This window comes from Anastrepha ludens, chromosome 4 (genome assembly GCF_028408465.1).
Source record: "Anastrepha ludens isolate Willacy chromosome 4, idAnaLude1.1, whole genome shotgun sequence".
NCBI classification, from domain to species: Eukaryota; Metazoa; Arthropoda; class Insecta; order Diptera; family Tephritidae; genus Anastrepha; species Anastrepha ludens.
In genome coordinates, this window is record NC_071500.1 from 15694696 (window position 1) to 15714373 (window position 19678).

Sequence of the window (19678 nt, forward strand, 5' to 3'; positions counted from 1 at the left end):
AAAATCAAAATTTCGTTTGCGCTAAACTAACAACAAATTGATTAGAGTAAGTAAAAGTGAAATTCACCGGACAAGAACGGTGAATGCGCCTTAAAAATAAACCAAATTCTTGCACATAAGAGTAAATATGAATACATAAATACAAACGTACGTACATACACACAAGCATATATTGTAATAACAAAAATACAAAAATTTAGTGATGCGGTTATGTGAGCAAATGCTCTCACAATACACTGCGTATTTTTAAAGGCATTGCCAGTGTGCTGTGAGAAACGTTCGCTCTCATCAACCTGCTTTCATCGGCTAAAGCGCGCGGTTGTCGTCAATTTAAAGTTGCTGCTGTTGTTATTGTTCTTGCTCGCAAAGCACGTTTTCGTTGTGCCCGTGATCCGAGTCTGCCCAAACGGTTGACTAGCTGACTGGTTGACGGTTGGGAAAACATGGCTACGAAGCACCGTTGGAGAGCCTCCGATTCTTTACACGACGCCGTATTCGTGATTATGTCTCTCATTTCTACATGTTGTTTAGTATTATTTCGCGGGCGTTCATATCGGTGCGGTAGGGAAGTGAGTTGGCGTGTGTGATATACTACTGAACTGAATTTAGTACTGCTTTGTAGCTTTCATTGTGTTGATATTAAATAAGTGTTGGCGGCAGATAATTTTTTAGAAATTTTCTAATCTACAACAAAATTTAATTCTGTTATTTTATCCATTGTCGACAGAATATAAAAAAAAAAAAAACAAATAGAAGAATACAAACTTTTGCGCCAACGAAAGCACAATTTACGTACATCATTATAGTTATAGCAGTTGCAAACAAAAACAATGTAAAGAAGTCAGTTGCAGCAGCACCAGTTGCTTTCGTTTCATGGTTTTGCTTTTTGTATTTTTTGTTTTGTTTTGCTTTTCAAATTACTTTGCGTGAATCATTCGCAACCAATCACCTGACCGTCAAGCGGCCAAAATAGCCCCAACAAATGAACAACAACAAATCGACAGTGTTATTGTGAGTGAAGCAACTCTCGTATTCACAAAACCGCGGCAGTCAATAACAGCGAAGGTAATATAGAAAAACCGGTTAACGGCGAGCCCGCACAATGCGCTTGCTCACGCGGTTTGTTTTTGTTAAGGCATACGCGTTTTTCGAACACCACTACGAAAAACTGGTTACGTCTTGGGCTAACAAATAGTGGACCGGTTCGGCGAGTTCCTGGTGGCTGGTTTTAGCTCTAACAACTGCGTTGTTGAGTGTTCTGGTTTCATTTACATACACACATACATATATGCATACACCATATCGGGGAACGTTTGAACGGTTTGTTTTACGCTAAAACAGGCTTTGGCATTTATCATTACAGTTTCAGCCGTCGAACATGGCTAAGGTGAGTGTGTCGAATAAATTTTGCTTTTCAAATTTTTAATGCATGAAATTCAACTAATTTTCATTGAAATTTCTTTTCGCTTGAAATTTAGACACTGAAAGATACAGCTTCGTTTAAGGATAAATTAATACCGGAGATTGGCAGGAAAAAGGTGAGTGTACTAAAAAGTTTACAAATGTTTTACGAAAGAAATTTGGTAGATGTTGTTATGGGTTTTTAGATGTAGGTAGTGCCTCTACCAGCTGTAGTTATAAGATTTTCTAAGCTTTGGGCTTCGATTTGTTTGCAATTTTGAACGGTTTTGAAGTTATTTACTTTCTGTTTGGTTTGTATGCCTTGGGTATCATTGCAAGTGAAATAAGGGGTTAGGGTTGGTTAGAGGCCCAAAAAATTGTGATCAATAATTTTTTTGCTAGCCAATTGCTTAATTTTACAAAAATAAAAACATAGCATTAATACGTCATGTTTCGAATTAGGTTAGGTTAGGTTAGCCTGGTTGGCATTAAGCCACGCATAGACCTTTTAGTCCCTAGCGATACCAAATGGCGACCGACCTTTATGAATTCTGAAAGTATACATCATGTAGGATGCCATCGCTTTTGGCGAATCTAAGCAGAGGTGGGAGATCCGCTTTTGAGACGTCCTCCAGACGCTCAAACAATGGGGCATGTTTCGAATTGACTTTAACTAAATTTCAAAAAAAAAAAAATTAAGAATTGTAAAAGTTATCGCTGTTTGTGTGGACACCTTTACTCCAGAAGTCCCTTGCAGCAATCATCACAAGTCCTTGGAGATTAATCTAAAATCAGGCGGACAAGAGGAATTAGTTTTATTAATACATAATCTTGTGCCTGATCGAAGCTTTTTTTCAAAATTAACAATATGACGGCCTCAGGAAATATTTTTCAGATTTTCGAAAAAAAAACCGACAATTAATTGTTTTAAAAAAATCGAAATTTTTGAAAAAAATAAATGTTTTTCAACAGCAGTATAAATTTTATTGCAATCTACCAACCGGTTTTTCAGTTACAGTGATCACCAGTTCAAAAAACATAGTTTTGAGAAAAACGCATTTAAAGTTTGGTATCGAACCAGAGCGCCCGAGCGCCCTTTGTTAATTGTTGAATAACTCGAAAAGTATTTGACGAATTCACAGAATATTTTTAAAATATTATAAAGGGTGGTTAAGTTTCAAGGGCCGGTGTTGATTTTGAATAAAATACAATTTTTTTCGGAAATTGATATCATTTCTCTTTATTATGATAATATTGGTATGGCTCAATTACGTATGGAACAAAATATTGGCCAAATGACCGCCGCGGCCTCGGCGGCACACCTCCATCCGATGGTCCCAATTCTCGATGACGCTGAGGCATAATTGAGGTTCTATGCCATTAATGTGCCGAATTATCTCATCCTTTAGCTCTTGAATTGTTGCTGGCATATTTACATACACCTTTTCTTTCATATAACTCCAAAGAAAGAAGTCCAACGGTGTAAAATCACATGATCTTGGCGGCCAATTGACATCGCCGCGACGCGTTAGCTGTGTGACAAGTGGCACCGTCCTGTTGAAACACATATTGTCCACATCCATATCTTCCAATTCGGGCCATAAAAAGTTCGGTATCATCTCACGATAGCGAATACTATTCACAGTAACTGCCTGACCGGCCTCATTTTGGAAAAAATACGGCCCAATTATGCCGCCGGCCCATAAACCGCACCAAACAGTCCCTTCTGTGTGGTTGCATTGGTTTTTCAACAATTACTCTTGGATTATCTTTCGCCCAAATGCGGCAATTCTGCTTATTGACGAATCTACTGAGGAGAAAATATGCCCCATCACTGAAGATGATTTTCTTCGAAAATTGGTCATTTACTGTTGCCATTTCCTGCCACCATTCCGTCCATTGACGACGCTTGAAATGGTCAAGAGGTTTTAGTTCTTGAGTCAATTGCACCTTGTGAGCGTGTAAATGTAAGTCTTTATGCGTTATGTTCATCAACGACTAGCGTGAGAGGTGCAATTGTTGGGCACGACGACGAGTTGAGGTGGACGGCTCTTCAACCACCCTATCGCGAACAGCAGCAATATTTTCCGCAGTACGAGCTGTACGAACATGCACTTGTGTTTTGACATCTCCTACAGACCCGGTTTGCTCAAACTTGTGCACAATTTTTCCGATTGTACGCACATTTGGACGATTAAATTGACCGAAAAAATTACGAAGTGCGCGATATGCATTTTGGTTTGAACGCCCGTTTTTATAATACGCCTGAATAACTTTAACGCGTTGCTCGATTGTGTATCTTTCCATGGTTCAAATTGAGTTAGTGTGAAATTGGAAAATGTCAAATGAAATGCAGAAAAAAACTTTACGTTTAGGTGTGGTTCGCATTCAACATCAGCCATTGAAATTTAACCAACCTTTACTTTCAGAAAACACAAAAAAAAAATCCAACTTCATGAAAATTCTGACTACCCTAACCCCATAAATCAAGATATAAGCTGGCTTTATATATGTGTACACATATGTATGTATGTATGCATGTATGTGGCCATAAACAATTTGAAAATATGACAGATTTCAAAACATTGTAAAAAATTCCGCTTAAATTTTGTGGAATGATGGCAGCACAGGGACGTTCCTTTTAAATTGACCCGGCTGTAGTAGGTACCAACCCATTTCGATTAGAAAGTTTACAAATTCTGGTTCACTTCGAAGACTATTTCTTTCAGGAAAGAACAATTTTGCCTTCATGAAATATTTGAAATTCGATGGCTGTGGTTAAAGTCAATTATCATCGCTTAAGCCTAAATTTATGTTTTCTACAAAAGACTGGCTCGATTTGTATATTATGCAAAATATGTTTTTTTACTAAAAGTTTTTCAAAAAAGATTATTAGTGGGACACATAGTTGTTAGTAACATTTGCACGTCGAATTTGGCGCTTATTGCTAGTGAGCATAGAATTGATGATTGCTTCCAATGCCAAACATTTTTCTATTTTTTCAAAACAAATTTTTTTTCTTGTTCACTCCTCTCGGGGGTGTAGGGCCTCGACAAGACTTGTCTTGCGTTGGTTTCGTTAATCTATTTGATTTCTGGCAGGGTAGGTGATTAGCATGTCACTACCAAAAAAATATAGGGTGGGCCATGTAAAATTTGCTTTTTGAATCGGCTATAAAAAAAATTAATCACTATTTTTTCAAACTCTTTTTTTATTTTGAAGATTGAACATTGTCATTTATGAATGAAAAATAATATAGTTCAAATGACTGCCACGACTGGCTTTAGAGTAGGCCATTCGATCAACCCAATTTTTAAGCACATTTTCGATTGTTTGGGCTCCAATTTCATGAATGGCAACTTCGATTTCGTGTTTAAAGCATATTTCGTCTCTGGATGGTTCGCATAGCATTTGTCCTTAACGGCTCCCCACAAAAAATAGTCCAACGGGCTTAAATCACAGCTCCGAGGCGGCCAATTGATATCGTAATTTCGGCTGATTATTCGGTTTTCAAAGACGGTAGCCAAAAGTTCGAGTGTAACTTTGGCGGTGTGACAAGTTGCACCGTCCTGTTGAAACCAAATGTCGTCCATGTCATCCTCTTCAATTTTTGGAAACAAAAACTCGTTGAGCATGTCACGGTAACGCTCGCCATTTACTGTAACTGCGGAAGAAGAAGAAGACTCACCACTTTTTAAATAGGTTTTCAATATTTCCCAATTTTGTTCAAGCGTATAGCTTCCATTTCGTCCCGTTTGACATGTCATTTGTGTTACCATTCTCAAAAAAATAGGTGGTTCAAAAAGCAAATTTTAATTTTATTAATTGTTTTTTTTTTTTTTTTTTTTTTTTGATGTTTATAAATGACATATTTGTTTAGCTAAGCATTTTATTTGTTTCTGAGTTATTCCTCTCCGCAAAATTTACTGTTGTTGTATTATTGAGAGATTCTACTCAGCTTTGCAGTACGACACCTCCCCCTTGTCAAATTATTCAAGTATTCAAGCTTGAGGTTTGTCAATTAAACTTCTTAACTGAATACGTTTCAAGATTAGAATCGTTGCAGTATTGATAAACAAACTGAAATAATTATTATAGAAATGTTTACTTTTGTAAGAAAAAAAAACAACATGACTGACTTTTTATTTGGCAACAAAACTAATAAAACCCAAGATTAAGAGAATACAACATTTGCACCTTCCCAAGTACAAAAAATAAACAAACAAAAATAAGAGGGAGAAAAATCGAAAGTGAGTGGAAAACCAAGCAAATAGAATTTATAGATAATAGATAAGAACACATTGGCAGAAAAGTCCCGGGCCTAACACGTATATGACACTAGTTTTATGGAGTTCACCTCTTTTTCAGTTAGTACTAACCCTGTTCTACCGGTGCTGTTCTACGGCTGCGAGTGCTAGACATGACAAGCAAAGACGAAAGTAGCTTAAGAGTTTTCGAACGAAAAGTACTCCGAAGGGTGTTTGGCCCCATACGCTGCATCGATGGAACGTACCGAATACGCTACAACGATGAGTTGCTAAACTTATGCCAGGGAGAAGACGTCGTGAAATACATTAAATCCCAAAGGCTTCGATGGTTAGGGCACACTGTGCGCATGGAAAACAGCCGCCCCCAAAAATCTTTTGTATCAACGGTTTGTCTAATGACCCGAGCCCGAGGACGTCCAAGGTTAACCTGGCTTGACCAAGCCATAGCCGAGCTACGAGTTGGGAGCTGGAGATCTGTTGCTATGAACCGTGCAGATTGAAAGAGGATTGTGGATGAAGCTAAAGCCCACCCTGAGAATCGCTAAATCATCAAATGATGATGATGACTAACCCTAAAAATACAGCTGTTAAAATTTCATGATTTTCGATTCATTAGTTCGTGAACTATTGTGCTAAGAGTGACTCTACTTTTATTATTTTCAAAACAATGGATCAAAAAGAATTTCGTGCGTTAATTGTACGCTGCTTCTTAATGGGGGAAACACCGTTCAAGCGAAGCAATGGCTTGAAAAGTGTTATGGGGATTCCGCTCCTTCCGAAATGACAATAAATTTCTATTTTGCGGACTTCAAACGCAGTCGTAGGCACACCGATGATGCACCACTCAGTGGACGTCCAAATGAGGCGGTAACACCAGAAAATATCAAAAAATCCACAAAACCGTTGTGAATGATCGAAGAGTGAAGTTGCGTGAGTTAGCTGACATCACAAAGATATCAAAAGAAGGTTGGCATTGTTATATTGAATGAGCCTCTGACTATAAGAAAGCTCTCTTCAAAGCGCGTACCGCGTTTTTTCACTGTTTTGTTTCATCAAGACAACGCACCGTGTCTCAAGTCAATCAAACCAATCGCAAAACTACATGAATTGAACTTCGAATTGCTCCCACATCCACCGTATTCGTCAAATTTGGCTGTTCGCAGCCCTAAATAAATTGCTCAGCGGTAAGAAATTTCGCTCGAACGAAGAGGTTATCGCTGAAACTGAGGCCTGTTTTGAGGCAAAAGATAAATCGTTCTCCAAAAGTGGTACTGAAATCTTACAGCGACGCGGAAATGATTGCGTTGTTCTTGATGGAAATTACGTTGATTAATTAAGCTAATTTTGACCAAAAAAAAAACGTGTTTTCTTTGTTAGGCCCGGGACTTTTCAGGTCATGTGTTAGATGCAGATAATATGCGACACTCAATTGCCAAAATTGGCAAAAACAAAGTAGGTAATAATATAAATAAACTAGTTAATTTTCGTAAATAAACTTCAGTTTTTTTAATTTTTTTCGGTATTTCACGGGTATCTACTCCGAATCTTGGTATCGGTATGAAGTTGATGTTACTATTCTTGGAGCATTGAAGAGAAAATGTTTCTTCATATGGCTCATCTATTTTATGGCCTTCCTTAGACTAGTTTGATGGGGCTGAGATTTCAAGTTTACCGAGCAAAATGACTCAGAAAAATCTTCTTATGCTATGGAATTTTTTTTTTGGTTTGTCTTTTTGTAGAAATTTCAGCGCTGCTATTAGCGCTTGGACAAATGACCGTAGAAAATAAATGAAACAAGAAAAAATTGTACATGAGGTTAGTTGGACAAAACCTGAAACCAAAATATTAATTTCACTTTTGGAACGCTGTCCTCTACTTTATAATTACACACACAAAGATTTTTAAAAAATTCTCATTAAAGAAAAAACCTATGAAGAAATTGTGACACAACTTAAAAACGTGAAGCAAGAAATAACAGTGCAGTCGTTGAAAAAAAAAATTAAAACGCTGCGTTCACAACTTTGGGCAGAGGCACGCAAAATTAAATTACTAAGCAAAAGTGGTGCCGCGGGCGAAGTGTACCAGCCAAAGCTTTGGTGCTACAACCAATTGCAGTTTTTACTTTAATCCAATGACGTTGAGATTGAGGAAGTGAGGGACGAAAAAGTGAGTAGAAGCAAAACATTTTAAAAAACTTAATTTGAATAAATTTTCTTGATGTCGTTCAAAAAGTAATTGTCAAGCGCTAGCTTCGAAAGTGGTTTCAAACTGTATGCATGCATTATACGAGGGGGGTTCAATAAGTATCTACCCGTGTTAGAAATAAAGACAGCATTTAAAAAAAAAAAAATTATTTTTTTTAACATAGTCGCCAAAATACACCTCTGTCTCGGTGATGACTTACTTGTTTGAACTAAATTTTTTCCCATTTATTTATGTTAGGAAACAAGAAAAAGTCGCAGGGAGCCAGTTAGGCGGTACACCGGGGGTGTGGCAGCAATTCATAACGCAATTCATTTAGTTTGGCGGCGATAACTTCGGATGAATGTATCCGTGCGTTCTCGTGGTGAAATAGCACCTTCTTTTTCGCCAAATGCGGTCGTGTCTCCTTCAATTTTTTGCGAAAGTGGCCCAATAATTCACGGTAGTATTATCAGGTGATCGTGCTTCCATTTTCTAAAAAAACCATAAGGATGACGCCGTTCGCATCCAAAAACTCGCATCCCGATGGGACTATCTTCGTCTTCTTTGGTGAAGATTCACCTTGAGAAGTCCATTGTTTTGATTGTTGCTGACAATTTTTTTATCGCCAACTTACAATTACTTCGCGCACTTCCATTCGTCGATCAGCGAGAAACACGTCGTGGAATTTTTGAATGATTTCTGCCGGGCGTCCTTTATTAAAAAAAAACCACTGGATTTAAAAAAATCATTGTTTGATTATGAATTATTATTTTATGTTCATTTCCGCCCAAATTGGCCGAAGCTCAGTTCGTTGCGGACTTAAAAATCGATGTTCGTTCGTTCACACTTATAATCCACTCAGCATCATTGCTCGATAAGCAATAGAATTTTCCTGATTTCGATGATACGGCAAAACAAATCATAAAAGTTCAGAGCAACGAGATGCAAGCGGTAATTCAACAATGTGCATTTCATACGGTCCAGTTAAAATGTGGCTCCTCTAAAATGTGGATTCCACCCAAATAATTTTTTTCAGATTTCTTAAAAAACTAAAAAAGCGCCAACTGGACTCTTGTGTGAGGGAATTAGTCGTTGAAAATGTACTACAAAAAGATTCCTCGTGAAGTTTTCTATATGCATACATACTTCCATACATACATTCATGCGTACAAATGTATTCTCATTTTTATTGGCAACTGTAATGCCATTGAAAGAATGCAAGCATAAAAGTTTCCGATTTTTGGAGAAAGCGATCGGTATTTTATTTGGTATAGACTTTTACACTCAGAAAAAATTCCCTCCCTAAAATAAAGAAAACCATTCTATATTTTGAATTCTTCCAAATTCGTTAAATTTTATCGCTTTTAAGTATTTTTTCTTTTAAAAGACTATAAATTTGTTTGAAACATAAGCCCGTAGTCCTCATTTTGATGTTACATTTTTCTTTGTTATTTTAAGTAAAATATCATTGTTGCCATCAATTGCCAATAAGAAATGTTTTCGGATAACTTCTTCTTGAAAATTATACAATGTATTTTGAAAATGTGCAATTTCTTGAGCGATTGAACATTGCTTAGCAAAAAAGTTGAAAGAAATTTAAATTTTTCCAAGCAACTTATTATCTGCGAAACTCTAAACTCACATTTTTTACGTTTTGATGAATAAACGCACATACAAAATTTTCAGCACTAATATTGTTGACACATCTTTCGACATTTTAGTGTTGATTCTTTAGTAATTTACCAAAACTCATAGACACCTGAAGAGCCCATGCCGTTAAAAATAAAGAGGCACAATTGGCAACAAAACAAAAATTGGGGGATCGCAACGACCAAACATTACATGAAGGTGCTCATTTTGACAGAAAGCACTCGAAATTCAACAACAAAATAATTGGAAGTTTACTTCCTTTGTATGCAAATCAGGAGATCACTAGGAAATAGTTGTTGTAGAACATTTTAATTCTCTAGCTAGAGCTCTTCTAAACTCATTTATTTTAGACTTATGGTAATTTTACTATATACTACGGGGATTAAAATTGCGCCAATATTTCCTAGTTTTCTCATTTGCTCTCGCTAAAATCTAACAAAACACAAACGAACACTTCTCAAATAGCAGCTATGGGAGCAGTAGCAGAGCAACAGAAGCGAGAGTAATAGCGGTAGCGGGAGTACACATGAAGAATTTCGCAAGTAGCGCTCCGGCCTAATGCCAGTTTTTTACTACTACTCCAACTACAAAGATAATTAAAAATTTGTTTTGGCTATTACTCTGAGTTACTGGCAGCAACGAAACGTAGCTTAGTGCGGAGCAAAACAGTTTATCGCGCATTTTGCGCTAGCTGCTCCACTACTCATCTGTTCGAGCTCAAAGCAGTAGCGGGAGCAGAGCAGTGTTTTCGTTGATATTGCTGCTACGAAATACATAGTTAATGCAAACTCTGTATTTATATGAAGAAAAAGTGTTTTTCAATAGTCGAGTGTATTTCTGTCATGAAAAAGTTCCTCATAAAAATATTTGGCGTTCGGAGTCGGCTTGAAACTGTAGGTCCCTCCATTTGTGGAACAACAGCAACACCACAAATAGGAGGAGTAGTTGGTGCAAACACCCAAAAAGGGTGTACGCGACAATTGTATATATATATATAATATTTTGTGGCTTATTTTTACAATGAATACACTTCTTGATGCTCTATGGCCCACTAAGGATTGATGACCGGAAGAAACGATTACACCTCAATGTTTTTAATCCACATTCAGTAAATTCAAACGCCTTTTAACCCTTTCGCTACTGCTGGGACACTGATATCCCACAGCATTTTCACTTCACCCTGAAACTTGCAATTTTCGTAGGAAACTCAACCAAAATGTCCTAATCACTAGCTGCGAACAATACCTTCAATTTACCGTTATCCGCATTCCACACTGTTTCAATCGTGTTTAGTTTTGATCAGTTGTTTGTGAGCAGTCGCTAATATTGCATAAAATTTACGCGTAATTTTGGTGAAATAATACGTATTTTTTTAAGAAGTGTTAATTTTTCTAAAGAAAAATATTGCCCTTTCACTGGTAAGTACAAATATATATTTTAATAAGAGTTTTGAGAAAAATATTCAGCGAAAATTAATTTTGGGATGCATGTGTCCCAGCAGGGCTTTATATAGGGGCATATATGTCCCAGCAGTACGTTGTACATAATGTATCACACAGCTAATTTTTTTATTTTTGCAACTTCGTAGACAGCAAAAATATCGAAATTAAATCGCGATCAAATTAGTGCATTACTTTAAGAAGATGATGATGAATCCATGGAATCAGCAACTGATTTTAGTGACGAAAGTGATGATATTTATAGTCCTGAGTTAGATAAAACCACTGGCAATGACGATTCTTCCAGCGATTCGGAGGAGACCAGATTGAGTGACGAGAATGGTGGCATAGACGATCAACCTGCACGAGGTGGGGAAGCCTCAGGCACGGTTATTTGGAGCACACCGAATGAGTCGTTTGTTTCAAGAAAATCGGTTAGTAACCACCGCGAATGCAAAATTGCAGTAAATATTGGGCGCCACTCAACCCCCTACGAAATTTTTCGCAAATTGTTTCCAAGAAGCATATCTTTGTACATTGCCCAAGCAATATATGCCACTCAAGCCAGTGAAACGGGGCATCAAAATGTGGCTTCGCTGCGATTCTTTGACTGGAGACACCTATGACATGAGTATCTATTGTGGAAAAGAAGAATCTGTCCTTGAAAGGACACTCGGCGAACGAGTTGTGAATGATCTTGCAGCACCGATTTCTAACCCTGACGTGACACTTTGCTTTGATCGTTTTTTCACCACTGTTAATCTTATTAACAACATACAATATCCAGCTTTGGGAACATTCATGTCCAACCGGAAGAATGTTCCGAAAATACCAGAAAAATTGCAGCGAGGCGAAGCTATTTTCAAAGTTAATTCGGCGGGAACTAAAATTAAAATTAATTAATATAATTAATTTTTTAAGTAACTTTCTTGATTACAGGTACCATAGCAGTAAAGTAGAAGGACTTCAAAGAGGTAATGCTGCTCAGTAACTGCCACACTCTGAAATGAGCACTGTTAGACGCAAAATGAAAGATGGAACTGAGGCAGAGTTTCCATGCCCTGACATCGTAAAGACGTACCGCGCAATAATGGGCGGTGTGGACTTGGCAGATCAAATGTCGGGATTGTATGATATAAACAGAAAATCAAATAAATGGTGGAAAAAAGTATTTTATCGTGGCATGATGATGGCTGCTGTAAACACTTGGGTTATATATTCGGAGCTGAATAGGAAGAAACCTGCCTTCTTACCAGCGCTGGTCGAGATTGCTGAGTCGCTAATTGAAAAAGGAAAGGAATCTGCCGTATATAAACGATCCCGTCGGTCTGGAAGATCATCGAATAGGTACAAATCAATGACAAATGTGGAGGATCATTTACTCATAGAGCAGTCTAAAAGACGTCGGTGCGTAGCATGCACCAATCGAAAAGTCGAGAAAAGAACAAAAATTGTTTGCCGGGCTTTTAATTTGCCATTCTGTATACAATGTTTCGCTTCATCACATTCATAAAATAAATAAAAGTACAAATCATATGTTATTACCAAAAAAATGTTTCTACTTTCTAGGTGTAGTTTGTACCCTGTTGGGACAAATATATCCCATTTTTAAATACTGTTGGGACACATATGTCCCACCTCAAAATACCGTTATCTACATAAGTTACAAGCTTCATCTAGTTTCTATGCACATAAAGTACCAATGGGTATCCAAAAACTCAAAAATAAAGTTTGAGCAAATCCCCTGGAAAAGTCGGAGCGAAAGGGTTAAATGTGTAAAAAGTTTTCAATCTAGAGAAGAGTTGTGAGAGGGGCATTTAATAACCTTAAAAGGAGCAAAAAATTAAATTCACACTTTCAAAATATCAAATTTTATAAGAACCAACTAATTTTCATTAGCACTAAAATCTTCTCAGAGTGGCCTTTTTTAACCTTCTTTTGTATAATGATACAGTTTTTTTTAACTTAAAGTTTCGGTAGCCTTAAATTAAAAAAAAGAAACAAACACGAAACTTCAAAATTTTCGCATTTTCGGTATAAAAAAGCACTAAATTTATCGCGAAGAGCAAATGGTTGGCAATACTGCTCAACTCGAAAAAACGTGACGTCACGCACTCTCTGATGGGCGCAATCTTCTTTCTATCGTTCTTTCTATCATTCTTGACACCTTCTATGTTCTTGCCCTGCGTTAGCTAGAACCCGAATGAAATGTTTAGGAACTCTACAATATGAGAGGTTAGAATGTTTCTGGGAGTTAGAGCTTCAGAGCTTAGTTAGATTCGGAAAAGACGCAGGCTAATTACATGAAGCTGACTACAAGAAAACGTAAAGGTCAAGCTCCATCTGGTACCTCTAAGGACCAATATGTCTATGTGATGGCTTTCAGCCAGCCAGGTCAACCTAGCTTAACTAATAGTTTGTTCATTTTATGTCTGCAGTTGGAAGCGAACGCTCGACTTTCGAATACCATCCAAAAAATTACGTATCACGATTTTTCACTCACTCTCTGATACTGTATTTTTAAAATTTTCAACCGTGACATAAACTAAAAGTCAGCTAAAATTTTTGAAACCACATTTTTTAGAAACAAACTTTCAATAACGCGAATTCGAAACACATCCAATTAGAATATCTTATCTTCAGTCGAACCCTTATTCGCCAAACCAGTTTTGAGATGATACATTTACCATTTTTCAAAATTCTACTACAAACACTGATACTGAAACGTTCGTCTAATGGTACTGCATTATTTCAGAGTGGCAAGGATTACATTAACATCGATCAAACTGTACTGGAGCCGAGTCCGCAACGTATTCGCAATATTTTGACGCTGGAGGAGCGTGTTGCCGCCATAGAGGCTTACGATTGTCGCCCGATGTACACGAAGGTTGCGAAAATGTTCAACTGCAGCTGGGAACAGATCAAAAATATAATTGCTAATCGCGATGCTATTATGGAATTTTACATGGCTACCAGAAGTGCGGAAACGCAAAATGATCCCAATCGGCTAGAGGTGCGCTCGCGCAAAATACGCTTTTTGGGCGAATGTCTGTACGAGTACATACAACGTGCACAGTTCCACACCAAGGCAAATGTGACGGAGGAGCTGCTGCGGATGAAGGCGATTGAGTTTCGTGATATCATACAAATCGATAATTTCATGCCCAATAAGGCTTGGATCAATCACTTCAAAGCCACATACAATTTTTCGTTGTCGAATCGTCAAATTACGATCACACGACGACCGCCTACCTCACTCGATCTAAAGGACATTATGACATATTGCACGAAAAACAAAGCGAAAACAGAGACGGCGAATCAGGTTTCGCCGGTGGAAGAGAGCAGAGAATCCGATCTGTACCGCACGACCACACGCATTGCCATTTCCGGCGAAAATGAGGCAGCGTTGCAGGAGATGAAGCAGCGCCGCTTGCGTAAAATCAGCTTTCTAACGAAAGCGCTGTTCGAGTATTGGCAACGCGCCAGACATCATCACAAAATGCGCATGAACGAGAACTCTTTGCGAAAAGTGTCGTTCGAGCTGAAGGAGATGTTGAAGATCGATAATTTCTATCCCGATAAGGAGTGGTTAAATCACTATATCACAGTTACATATCCCGCAATGTGCAAAGAGTCACACGATTCGCGACCGCCGCCACTCTCGCTGGACCTAAAGGACATACTTAGCTACTGCAGCAGACAGGAGAACAAGAAGCAAGCGCCCAGCACCATAACGCTAGCGCCGAAAGAGACGTCCAAGCAGTGGGCAGGAGATGCAACGCTTAATACCACAACTACAACTGCACCACTGGTGCAAATACACACCTTCAACTTGCGACGAAGTGATGAGTCAACTACGCCGCGCACTCAAATACTAATTCCAAGCCCCAAGCAACCGCCGTCTACCTTAGTGGCCAAAATTAAAGAAGAAATTGTGGAATTAGATGAAGATGACGAAGAGGATCAAGATGTGAAACCGAGTTTAAATGAATTGCTGCCAACTCCCGCTTCGCCTGCTGTGCCAGCTGTCAAATCGCAATCGAAAGTTCCATTAACAACTGTAGCTGTGGCGGCAGGGCAAGAGGCACAACGTGAAACTAACATCACTGACAGTGGATCCCAAATACCAGCATTAAGGGTAGTGAGTTTAAGTGAATTAGTACCACCACTAGCACCGCTACCAGCTGCAACGCTGGCCACTGCAAGTGATTCACAAACAAAAACAGCAAATCCTAGTAAAAAACGCCAACACAGCGACAAACCAATCAACACCCATCAACCTTTGAAGATACAAAAGATCGAATCGATTGGTGTGCATGTTGAGCAAACAGTGCACAGCCCTGGCCATTGGTCGGAGCATAGTGATCGAGAGGAGGAGGAACTGCCAAGGCATGTGACTAATTATAAGGATGCTCTAAAATTGTTGAAGCCTTTAGAGGAATTCGCAATGCTGGAGGAGAACTATCGTGTGATCGGACTAATATCACAGCTCGAAAAGATATTCAAGCAACCGCCGCAGAAAGAGGATAACTGAAATTTTATTCAAATATGCCTAAGAAAAATTTGTATGATTCCTATGAAAGTAGCCTTAAGGCAGCGTTAACTTGTTTTAAAGTTAGTGCATGCAACAACAACAACAATTTCACGCACATGCTTGAGTTTGTTAATACTACTAAAAGCACACATATATATATATATATATAAGTATATGCATACAAGTTACGTATATGTATGTGCGTATGTAAGTCTGGATGCGTGTACACACATACATATGCACATATGGCTGTTATCGATTAATGTGTTCTCACTTTATATTTGAATTTAATTTGCATAAGTATATAAAACTTTGTACATAACATCTACCCACACATATTAATACCTATGTGCCTTCTTTATTGCTTTTATGTTGTTGTATATACGCACATACATACTTATAAATATAATATTATATTAGAGTTTTGCGGAAAAAATGTGTAGTGGAATTCATTAGGGTTGTAATTTTTTTATAAATTCTTCATAGTTTATATTTTTATTTTTATTAATTTTAGTTCTAGTTAATATTTCATTATAAAATATTTGAAAAAAAGTTTTACTTAATTTCTTAATAGTTATGTATGTATTATTGTGTGAGCAAATCTCAAAAATGCAGTAATTTGAAGGAATGGAACAACTTTCCCATGTAAGGGCCCTCGTCAATGATCGCTCGCACTTGTTGAATGAATTCTGCAGATCGAACAGCGTCAGAAGGTTTCTCGTGATTTTGCGTCTTGCAACAGATTCTGCATCGCCACCTGACTCTTCCAATTCACGGCGAACCTTATGAACGAAAGAAAGGCTGCAGCTAAGAAAATTAGAGAATTCTAAATCGGTGTGATTTGTAAATATAGCGACGAAAACTTGATGTCTATTCAGTTTTGTTTAAGTTTTAGTAGTAAAAAAAATCATGGTTTCGACAAATTATAGCCAAATACAAAGTGGAGACCAAAAGAAAATAGACTGGCGTCATACAAATGTTTTTGCCGGCGCCATCTTTTTAATGAGTTGGTGAGTTGAAGTTACATCCCCAGCTGACTTCCAGTGAAAGCTTGGTGACATTCGGTTCAGTGGAAGCGAAGTTATTGCGTCCAAAGTGTCAGTATGTTTGTGTCATCGGTAAAAAAAATGAGTTTCGATCAAAGAGCTAATATCAAATTTTGTCTTAAAATCGATAAAACGTTTACCGAAATACATATTTGCATTGATGAAAAAAGTTTATGGCGATGATTGTCTATCTCGTGCCAGAGTTCATGAGTCTTTTACACATTTCAGAGATAGTTGTAAGGACATAAACGACAATGAACATACCAAAATCGCCCAAAATCAGTAATCATCGAAAAACTCCATCGTAATTGTTCGTAAATTTCTCAAAAATGAACCGAAATAATCGTTGAAATCCATGGGATCGGAGTTGAATATCTTCAAAACATCGACTGATCGCATTTTAGCAGATCATTTGGGCTTACAAAAGGTCTGTGCACGTTTCATTTCGCACAACACAACTGAAGACCAAAAATTGCTCCGAACTCATCATTCGAAAGAACTCATTAAAGAGGCGAGAACATACGAGAAAACATTGTAACGGGTCATGAAACGTGGTGTGGCCAACATGAACCTGAAACTAAGCGTGAAAGTGCCGAATGGAAGGTCCCAGATGAGCCACTACCCCAAAAATCGCGTTTGGAGAAGTCAAAAATCAAGTCGATGCTCATTTGTTTTTACGATTCCAAGTGAATTGTTCACAAGGAGTTCGTGCCAATGGGCTAAACCGTCAATGCAATTTTTTATCTTGACGTTTTGAAGCGTTTGTTGCATCGCATTCGTAGAATTCGCCTTGAATACCGCGAAGGAGGAATCTGGCGCTTATTGCATGAGAATGCACCAGCTCATCGATTAACTCTGGTGACTGATTTTTTGACTAGAAATCGCATTTTAAACATTAATCACTCACCGTATTCGCCTGATATGGTTTCCTGTCAATTCTACGTATTCGGAAAATTGCATTTGGCCATTAAAAGAAAACGTTTTGCGTCCGTAAAGGCCATCCAAAAGTCTTGTACCAACATCCTGAAGCACATTCCGGTCAATGACTTGAAGCATTCTTTCGAAAAACTTTTAGATCGCGCAAAACATCGTACGGAGCCCGGAGGGGACTATTTTGAATAAATAGACTTGAAGTTATGAGATTAAAGTTCCTGTCGTTTCAATTTTAGCTCAGTCTTGTTTATTTTGAACTTCACCTTGTATACACATGCCTTCAAATATCACATGGACCCCCTAATTTGTGAATTAATTGTTAAATTTAAAATTAATAACGAAGTTGCGAAGTTTTGCCAGTACGAAGCTCTTGTCTTGCCTAAGTATATTAGAAGCAGATTAATCATAAATTGAATTGACTAAAAATAAATTAAATTCAAAATACTTACTCCTTATTTGGGCACTTGAATACCGGTTGGCAAAAACCCTCCCAGCTATGCTCTCCACGTGGGTGCTGATCGGGCAATGACGTCATAGCATGCAGCAATGCAAGCAGGTGTTGTCTAGCTATGACCAATGTATAAACCTCCCTGTCCCTTCTCAATGATCTTAAATTTTTTACCCCATTTTTACCCAGAACTTCACATTTTACCCCATAGTAAGACAGGATGCTAGTACATAGGTCAATGCTGAGAGGTTCCTGTCAGTAGAAATAAAATGTTAGGAATAGAGATCGCCGATACAAAAACTCGAGTGGAGATCGAAGAGGGAGCAACGCGGTGGCCGATCTAGCAGCAAGTCCGACCTGACGAAGTAGGAGAAGGAAGGGTTGGTTTGGGTTAGAGAGAAAAATGACCAAGCTTTGTATGCAAAAAAACACAATTTTCTGTCAATTTGCGACTATTACAACGGCAAAATCCAGACGTGCCGACAAGTGACTGGAAGGTGTTGAACGTGGCGAAACAAGTGACTGCTGAAGGAGCCAAAACTACATCCTCCAAATCAACAAGCCGGCATGATTTCGCAGGTTGGCGAAGCGGCGAGCACTGGCTAGCCTCATATACAGTGGCTTTAATGCTTAATCGTATATTCCCTCTGCTAAACTTTAAAACTGAATTTTGGAACTGGAAATTAATTACTTCTCGAAAAAAAAAACATATTTGACATTTGTTTAGAGTCTTCTCCATTTATTTGCACACATTTTTATACTCGGGAAATAAAGATAAACAGACCTATAGAGTTTATGTCCATACGAATAATCGTACAAAATTGTATGCCCTTGAAATATTATACAAAACTCCCTGCTCAGTATTTATCGGCTAATATCAGGTCAGCACATAAGTTCGTGCGTATTTTACCCATAATTTCACTTTTGTATGATTTTTGCATACAAAAAATTATTCGCGAAATATAACTGAACTATTAATATTTTCTTTGATATATTGTGCATTCAACAAGCGATTTTAATCGCGGATAGAAGCACATGTTGTTAAAAAATAAAATGGAATCTTCGAACGCGTATAAGAGGCATATTTTGTATATTTTTTATAAAAGTGGTAAAAATGCAACAACTGCTGCTGCAGAAATAAACACTGTTCACGGAGAGGATACTGTGAGTGTAAGGACTGCGCAAAAGTGGTTTTCACAGTTCCGAAGTGGCAACTGCGACGTGGAGGATGCCCCGTGCACTGGTCGTCGTGAAGTCTTTAACTCCGACGCCTTGCTCGAACTTGTGGAAGCTGAGCCAAATTTGACAGTCGATTTGATAGCTCAAAGGTTAAATTCTTAGCATGGAACAGTTCACAAGGTCCTGGTTAAGTTGGGAAAGGTTTCAAAGCTGGGAAAATGGGTTCCGCATAGAATTTCCGTCGCCAACCTTCAGCAGAGAGTGAATGTGTGTTCTCAGCTGCTGCAACGGCTTGAAAATGAAAGTTTTTTGAACCGTATCGTTACTGGTGATGAAAAATGGGTCCTTTACAATAATCTTGTTCGCAAACGCCAATGGTTAGATAAAGATGAAACACCAGAACCGACCCCTAGAAGATTCTCCTGTATATTTGGTGTGATATGGGCGGTATAGTTTATTATGAACTTCTGGAACCAAACCAGACGATATCTGCTGATTATTATCCCCATCAGCTATCAAACCTGAATGAGGCACTTAACAAAAATCGATCGTCTTTAGTGAATAGACGCAAAACCTCATACCGCAAGGCAAACATT

The 19678-nt window shown here is 38.1% G+C and overlaps 1 protein-coding gene across 1 annotated transcript; it reads left to right on the forward strand.

The window, feature by feature from the left end:
- Positions 1–218: 218 nt before the first annotated feature.
- Positions 219–17709, forward strand: LOC128862237 (uncharacterized). Its single transcript, XM_054100753.1, has 3 exons — positions 219–1387; positions 1479–1538; positions 13698–17709. The coding sequence occupies exons 1-3, from the start codon at positions 1379–1381 to the stop codon at positions 15474–15476; spliced, it is 1848 nt and encodes a 615-aa protein (XP_053956728.1). The 5' UTR covers positions 219–1378; the 3' UTR covers positions 15477–17709.
- Positions 17710–19678: the final 1969 nt, after the last annotated feature.